The following is an 8,699-nucleotide window of genomic DNA, read 5'->3' on the forward strand; positions in this document are numbered from 1 at the left end:
CAAAGTTAAAATTGAACTTAACTATTTATCATAAAAAATATAAATATATGTCAGTTGCAGTAGCAGCTTTTGGGATTAAGTTTTGGAGTGTCTAATTAAATTTTTCAAAAAATTTAGGAGTTCAATGAGATTTTTTTTAAAAATATGAGGTTCTAATTAAAATTTTTGTGAAATTAATGAGAATTTTAGAAAAAAAAAATTAAAATAGCTTAATTAAAATTTTGGGTAATTTACCAATAAAAGCTCTTTTTTTCAAAATTTATCGAAATGGGCCAACTATTTAATTATTTACCGGAATGGCCCATTTTCCGCGAAATCGCGTCCACGTCAGCGCGATGTCAGGTTACACGCTAGGAAATCGCGTCCACGTCAGCGCGACTTGCTGACGTGGAAGGAAATCGCGCCCTCGAGGACGCGATTTGCTGACGTGGCATGAACAGTTTATGTTTTTTAGCTTGGAAAACTTTGAAAGGTCATAACTTTTGGCTCGGTTGTCCGATTGAGACGATTTTTTTTATTTCGAATAAATTTTCGAGATCTACGCGCTGGCAAACCGCCGAAAAATTACCCATATTCGAAGAAATTAAAAGATATAGTGAAAATTTTCGAAAAAAATTTGAGGGAGATATTAAAATTTCAATAAATTTTAAGAATTTTTTTTAAATTTTTTGGGGCCGAGGCACTCATGGCCACCTCTACGGTTTGCCAGTGATAGGGTGCAAGCTAGGGCTTTGGATCTTCCTTTCCTCGAGCACGTATTTTAAATATTGATAAAATTATTATTTAATCTTTCAAAAATTGACAATTCAATCCCGATTTATCGTTTAAAACTATCCTCATATAAAATATATAAATACATAAAGTTTTAAATATAATTATAATATAAGAAATAAGATAAATACTATATATAAAAAAATTGTTAAAGTAGTTGAGAAATCCCTCTATTTTAAGGACTATTAAATTAGTCTCTCTATTATTAAATGTATCAATTTAGTCCCTGTACTATTAAAAAGAATTAAATAAGTCCAAATTGTAACAGATTTAACATTTAATGTATAAAAAATGTATTGAAAATTGTTTCTATCAATTATAGTTCAATTCCAAACAAATGATTTTATTTACAAAACCATAAAAAAAAACTTTAAATATATTAACTATGTTAAACAATAAATGATATTTTTTATACAATAAATATTAACTAGATTCTAATTTGACCTTATTTGATTCTTTTTAATAGTATAAAGACTAAATTGATCAATTTAATAATAGATGGACTAATTTGATTATATCCTTATAATAGGGGACGTCTTAGGTGTAGTATACTAAAAAAAGTGTTTTATATATATATATATATATATAAAGCCTAGAACTACCCATAACCCTTAAATAGGAGTATAATGTGTTTTAACGTACACGAACTCATATCTTCTTGCACTGACAATAATACCAATACTATTTATGATTTAAGATCACTTACGGATTATTTAGATTGATGAATTAAATCAATGTTAATTTTTATAATTGACAAATTTACTGTTTTGGGTAAATTACATTAGTGGTCACTTAACTATTAGTATTTTTTTTTCGTTATTCAACTATTTAAATATTTCTTTTTTGGTTATCCATCATTAAATTACCAAAGGAAATATAACATGATAACTTGTAAAATTGATATAATAACAACTTCAACGCTCAACATTTATATATTGTGTCAATTTAATCTTGACTCCGAAAACATTAACTCTCAACATTTACACATTGTGTAATTTGGTCTTTTCTTTTTGCAGTTTTTATTTTGTTTGTGATATTGTGGGTTAATTTTAAAAGAACGAGAAAATATAAAAATTATGATCTTAGAGTTTTTGGTGTTTCCATTTTTTGTATACTTCCCAACAAATTTAGTTGATAGATTTGTGTTTTTCTTAGCTTTTTAGGTGAAGGGTCATAAAGAAAAGAAACATTGGGAAAAAAAAAAAACAAATTACACAATGTGTGAATGTCAGCCATTTAATGATCGGTGACAAAAAAATCGAATAATTGGGAGACCATTTTGTAACTTTTCATAATTGGATGACCAAAAAAGAAATTTTCCAATAATTGGGTGACCATAAGCTTAATTCATCTCGTACATAAACTTTTAATAAATATATTTATTCAATAATCTAAATTTAAATAAAATATGTGTGATATTTATAGTCTAACCCCATCATCAGGGATGGTAACATAACGGGGTGGTGGTGAGGGCAAGGGTGGATAGCGCTAAATCCATCACTGCTTTACAATTGACACGCTCTACTCCATCACCCGCCCTGCTTCACTATGGATTTGTAACTTTGAAAACCACTATCACATTCATAGAAGTTAGATGCATCCATCTTCATTTCCATCCACCCTCCTCCGCTTCAATTTAATTTTTATTACCCGTATTTAATATTTTCAATATTTTTTTAAAAAAAGTAAATATTTAAATATAATTCTTTTAAGAACATTTAAACATCAAATTATACCAATTTTCCATGACATGTTATATATATAAAGATAAAATGGTAAATGATATAGTGAATGAGATAAGTAATTATCATTACCATCCCGTATCCACTGTCCAAAAGACAAAATCTATTTGCTCCGCCTACATCCGTTTTTTTTCAACAACAAAAAATCCATTCAATTCAGAGCTGATCAATTTGAAATCCATTGAATTCATTGAACAATTCGAGTTTTACCATGAAGACCATTGTACTAGGTGTTAAATTACATTTTGCCTATTCTACTAAAACAAAGGCAATTTAGTCATTCTATATTTGACCAATGAGCAAATTTGTCCTTTCAATAAAATTTCCATCAATTTCTACCATTAAAAATTGGTCACTATACATCAACATAAGGTACACGTGCCATGTCATGTATTACTATGTGATTATTTTATTAGTCATACCGATTTTTAAAAATAAAAATAGATAAACTTTTGACAGAAATGATCAAATTACTCTTTAATCTATTCTAGAGAATTAATTTACTCATATTTTTGAATAAAAAAGGCAATATGCAATATGAGTTCTATTGATGCTTTTCCTCCACTTTAACAAAAAGCTTAACTCATCTCTTACATAAACTTTTAATAAAGCTATTTATTTATTTTTATATACAAAACTTAAAATTACTCGTAATTTCCTTCCAACCTTTAAATAGGAGAATAAAACTCACTTAAGCATACATGAATCCACATCCTCATGCATAAATATATTTACTACATAGTCTAAATTTAGATAAAGTATTTATGATATTTATAATCTAACCCCATCGTAGACACCTCTACTTAGAGGCGAGCAAAACTCGATTCGATTCGAAAAAATTAAATTTTCTTTTTCGAATTTTGAGTAATTCGAGTCAACTCGAATAAGTAATTTGAGTTTCGAGTTCAAGTCGAGTTGAACTTTACAATTCGAATAATAGATTGGTGAAAATACCCCTTTGGACTCAGTCAATTTAAAAAATGAACAAATTGGTCTTTCTCAATAAAAATTACAAAATAATTCAAAATAATATTTAAAATAAAAAATATTTATAAAAATTCCAAAATTTATATTTAAAAAAATTAAAAAATTCTAAAGAAAATATAAAAAAATTAAAATTTTTAAAATTTCATAAAATAACAATTTTGGGACTAAATAAGTTAATTAATTATTCAAGTTTATCATATTAAAATATTTTATTTATTATTATTTTGCTTTGAAAAAGTTTTTAAATATATATAATTTCAAATTTATGTGTTCCAATATGTAATTAGTTATACTATATCAAAATTTTAATTTGACATGCTTAAAATTTTAAGTTAACTTAAACAATTTCGTTGACTCGATTTAAAATTTTAATAAAATAGAACTATCAACTCAATGCAAAGGGTGGGTTTGGACGGGCAATTAGGTGCGGTGCGGTGTGGTGCGTTTAGCTTAGTTTTTGTCTCACGCTACAATATCGCTACAGTATCTAATCTTACCGCCACCGCTGTTTTTACACTAACCGTAATTAAACGTACTGCTCATCCAAACTCACCATAAATGGGAAAGACCTCCCCCAAAAGTTTGCAATTAAGGAAAATAATGAAGGCAAAGAAAGGATTTTTCAGTACATAAAGATATATCCCTTTCTTTTTCTTCAAATATCAAAAGGTTTCATCACTAAGCAATCTCTCTCTTCCTTTCCTTTTTTAAAAAGTCCACCAAATTCCATTATTCCCTTCAAACCCCATTAAGACCCCATCGCTTTTGTTTTTTTTTTTTCATCATCCTTCTTTTTGTGCTAAACATAAAAAAAAAATGTTGCAAAATCAGGCAAATAAGTCTTCTTTTAGAGAATCTCTTAAAGCTCTTGAAGCTGATATACAGCATGCTAATAGCTTGTAAGTTTTCTTAATTTTTTTTTGGTAATTTTTATAAATTTTTATGGTTCATGAATATGATTTTTTTTTAGAACCCATTTTCATTCTTGCTTTGTTCTGAAATTTTCTGTTTCTGGGCATTTGATTTTCATTGGTTTGGTTTGCTTTATGTTTATTTATCAATGGACTCGTTTTTATATCAGTTCTTGTTTTTCTGGAGATTGGGTTTCTTTTATGAACTCTTTTGATTTCCTTTTTCATTAGAAAAGAAAAGGGTCAAATTGTGATTTTGGTCCTTTTGTTATTATGCTCAAAATTGGAATTTAAACTGGAATTTGGTAATTTACTAGTCGAAATAGTTGACGTAATTTTACATGGATTTCTCTGACCTAGTTGATTTTTGGAAATGAAAAGGTCATATTTTGATTTTAGTCCTTCTATTATACTCAAATTTGGAATTTAGTTCTGTATTTTTATTTGACATAATTTGGTCCTTTAATTTTATAATAACATTAATTAATTCGTTCAAATAATTAATACCGAGTTAACTCTTATTGTTAAAATGTTTGACTTTGATTTTTCTTAAAATACCCGGGACGACTTAGAATTGACGTCTAGAAAAAATTTTACAAGGACCAAATTATGCTAAATTAAAATGTGGACTAAAACCATAATTTGACCAAAGGAGAATTATGAACTGTTTAGTCGTAATTAACTATTTTGGTTAAAACATTTATATAGATTTTTCTGAACTGTTGGATTGTTCCACTGGAAATGAAAAGGAAAATTTATGATTTTAGTCCTTCTATTATACTTAATTTTGGAATTTAGTTTTCTATTTTAATTTGACGTAATTTGATTATTTAATTTTGATCGAACCTTAATTTGATCTAAGTAAAATGATTGTTTAGGACTAGATGAAATTTAAAGGGGCAGACAGGTGCCTTGACCCCCTCAAATGGAAAAATTATCTTTTAGTCCCTAATAAATAACAAAATTAAAAGTTACTATGTATACGACTCTCCAAAAAAAAAAAGTTATGAAATCACAAGTTACTATGTATAAAATTGTCTTTTAGTCCCCTCAAAAGCGATGAAATCATAAGTTAATGCAAGATAAAATTACACTTTAATTTCACAAAAAAAATTATAATTTCCCCAATAATTTTTTTTTCTAGATTCACCCCTCATAATTAGGGTTTTTTGAATTTTAATTTGGTTGAGATTTTTTTGTGGGGTTGAAATTTGCAGGGCAGCTGCTCTACCAAGAGATTATGGTGGGAGTTGCTACCAGATGAGACTATCTTATAGTCCTTTTGCACCTTTCATCTTGTTTTTGATTGAATGGATGGATTATAGTTGTACCGATACCCTTCCCAGTTATTTAGGCCTTCTCCACATCCTTGTATACAAGGTGAGTTTTTACGAAATTCTTCGTTTTTCTTGAAATATTCGTGATGGTATGGTTAGGGGTGAGCAATAGATAGCCATGGGTCGAGTCGGTTTGGTTAAGTTGGTTGTGGTAGTTAACTTGGTTTCTCGTAAGCACTTACGGTTCTTCATAACCCAAGCAACTGGCTTAATCGTGTTTTTATGAGTTAATTACACCGGACATCCTTAAACTATTGTTCACATACTATATTGATCTCTAAATTTTAAAATGTTTTAATTATATCAATCAGGTCCTTTCATTATTAAACTCATTAACTTAACTGTTAAATGACACGTCAAATCCTATATAACTAAATTTAAAAAAAAAATTAAATAATTAGAATGTTGTTTTATAACTTTTAAAAGTAAAAATTAAAGTAAAATAATATTGAAAACAGAGAGGACAATAAAGCTTCTGTAAAAGTTTTAAAACCTCGAAATTAATATTTTTAAAAAGAAAAAAGAAATGACCAATATTAAGTTGGTTCGGTTAAATCGATTAAGACTTGAGTTAATCAGTTACTCGATTAAAGTATGAGATTGGTCAATCAAATCATTTGGTCCATTTTCTAACTAAACCGAGAAAATGGGTTTAATAAACATAACCAACCGATGTTAAGTCAATTCAGTTTAGATCGATTGGTTAGTCGATTAAAATATAGGATTGGTCGATTAAATCGGTTTTTTTTTTCGATTTGTGTTATTTGCTAGGCATATGTTGATGGAATGCCAGCTTTATCCTCCAAAGATAAAAAAGCAACTCTAAGGGAATTTTATGGTATGTTTTTACTCAGCTGTTTTCTCTTTTTTAGTTAATTGGTTAATATATGCTATAAGTCCCTATACTTTTTATAAATCTAGAATTTAGTCACTGTGCTTTTATTTTTAGGAATTTAGTCCCTCTACTTTTCATATTTCAAAATTCAAGTCCAGTTGTTGACACCGTTAAAGTTTTTTTGTTAAATTTGTTGATGTAACATTTTGAAATTAAAAAAATATTCACTTAGTAGTCATGTAATTAAAAAAATTACATTATAATCAACTTGAATTTAACAAAATAATTTTAATAGCGTTAACCGTTGGACTTAAATTTTGAAATTCGAAAAGTAAAATGGCTAAATTCTTAAAAATAAAAGTATATGGGCTTCTAGCATATTTTAAGCAACTTAATTTTTCAATGTGCTTATTGGAACATCATTTGCAGCTGTTATTTATCCTTTGCTAAGACAACTCGGAGACGAATTTATCGAATCTGAAGATAACAAGAAAGGCCGATGCACGGAAGTTTCGAGCCGGAAGAAACTTGAAGACCACAAGAGGATTCCCGATAAAGATTCAGAGAGAGACGACGAATGTGGCATATGCATGGAGAATTGTACGAAAATGGTTCTTCCTGATTGTGGTCACGCCTTGTGCGTTGATTGCTTCCACGAATGGTATTCCCCGGTTTCTCCCACTTTAGCTAATTTGAGTTCGTTCTATTTCGAGATTACTTACGGTTAAATAGGACTAGCAGGAACAGACGTTCGCAATCGTGCCCTTTTTGCCGTGGTAGTTTAAAGAGAGTGAGTTCGAAAGATCTTTGGGTACTAACGAGTTGCAATGATGTAATCGACATGGTTACGCTCGCGAAAGAGAACTTGTGGCGCCTATACATCTACATCGAAAAGCTTCCTCTCGTAATGCCCGAGACACAACCATATGTATCCGATTACATGATCTAACTACGAAAAGGAAAGCGTATCGAACCATCGAAAACGTAAAAAAATGCCATCGTCCGCCCATTGTACATACAATCCAGTAGGAGGGAAGAGGTCCGAGCTTATTGATCGGAACTTTCTCGACGGTCTATTCAACGGCTGCTGTATATAGTTCTTAGATACCGATCTTGGGTCTCGAGGGTTTCGGAACAAGCAAGCAGGTTAGTCTATATAGAACAACCTGAAATATTTATATAGAGGATGAAATATATGAAAATTTGAAAATAAAAGGGTATTATTGGCATTCAACTCAGTTGTTTTTTGGAACCTGAGTGTTGTAATGGAAAAAATATAGAGCTATATAATTATTACATTGAAATTTATGCCTCATCAATGAAGTCCTATTATGTTATTTGGACTCGGGTTCGGGTTTGAGTATTCAGATTCTAGTTTGTACTTGACACGAATATATTTAATTTTTTAAAGTTTTTTCGTGTATTTAAAAAGTTTTTAGAGGATTATATTGACGTATACTATGGAATCATTCTCGAAAATGAATTTGTTATGTATTTAAGTTAATACCGTATTTGATGGATGTATCGTTTTAGATTTTTCGATATTTAAAAAAAAAAAAAAACTCATATATATTATACCAGGCGTGAAGGAAGGGGTTAGACAGTGATTTTAGCCCAAAAATGAAAAATTCTTTATATACTTCTTTTAATTTTTAGAAAATCACAAGTTAGTATAATGGTGAAATTACATTTTACCCCTAATCTTTTATTCATTTTTGGTCCCTAAATTTCCTAACTTCGCCCTTGTAATATACATACATACAAATATACCTCAATTATATTTATTTATATGTAAATAAAATATATGGTAATTTCGAGCATATAATTGTTTACTTGGATTGTTAGAAAACAATGAATCCAAGGTTGTAAGTTAAGATTCTGCAGTGTCTCAATTTTGTTATACTTTTACACCAAGCAAATGATTGTATGCTTATATACTTGTTGGTATACATATATATATACATATTGATTTACTCTTTTCATATGAGTGTAGCATTACAATTTTTGATCTTTTTGTATTCTAATATAATGTTTAAAACTATCAATAGCCCTTCTCCAACTCTTAAATAAGAGGATACTACGTTTCAGCGCATTTGAATATACGTCCTTTTGTACT

At 29.0% G+C, this 8,699-nt stretch overlaps 1 protein-coding gene across 2 annotated transcripts; it reads left to right on the top strand.

Annotated features, from left to right (window-relative positions):
* Positions 1 to 4,046: 4,046 nt before the first annotated feature.
* On the top strand, positions 4,047 to 8,037 carry LOC107898645 (E3 ubiquitin-protein ligase AIRP2). 2 transcript variants are annotated; one of them, XM_016824156.2, is made up of 5 exons: positions 4,047 to 4,399; positions 5,629 to 5,791; positions 6,520 to 6,586; positions 7,013 to 7,244; positions 7,316 to 8,037. In XM_016824156.2, exons 1-5 carry the CDS (start codon positions 4,317 to 4,319, stop codon positions 7,530 to 7,532), a joined length of 762 nt encoding a protein of 253 aa, XP_016679645.1. In that variant the 5' UTR covers positions 4,047 to 4,316; the 3' UTR covers positions 7,533 to 8,037. The 2 variants fall into 2 exon arrangements, with proteins under 2 accessions (XP_016679645.1, XP_016679646.1); XM_016824157.2 differs by having other exon boundaries at positions 7,325 to 8,037.
* Positions 8,038 to 8,699: the final 662 nt, after the last annotated feature.

Source organism: Gossypium hirsutum, chromosome D04, assembly GCF_007990345.1.
Source record: "Gossypium hirsutum isolate 1008001.06 chromosome D04, Gossypium_hirsutum_v2.1, whole genome shotgun sequence".
Lineage (NCBI taxonomy): Eukaryota > Viridiplantae > Streptophyta > Magnoliopsida > Malvales > Malvaceae > Gossypium > Gossypium hirsutum.

What these genes read in the sequence shown, in the direction of transcription:
- LOC107898645 (XM_016824156.2), top strand. Translation starts at nt 4,317, where the DNA reads ATGTTGCAAAATCAGGCAAATAAGTCTTCTTTTAGAGAATCTCTTAAA. An exon ending in TCCACATCCTTGTATACAAG is followed by an intron (nt 5,792 to 6,519) that starts GTGAGTTTTTAC and finishes GTTATTTGCTAG; the next exon opens with GCATATGTTGATGGAATGCC. An exon ending in GTTGATTGCTTCCACGAATG is followed by an intron (nt 7,245 to 7,315) that starts GTATTCCCCGGT and finishes ACGGTTAAATAG; the next exon opens with GACTAGCAGGAACAGACGTT.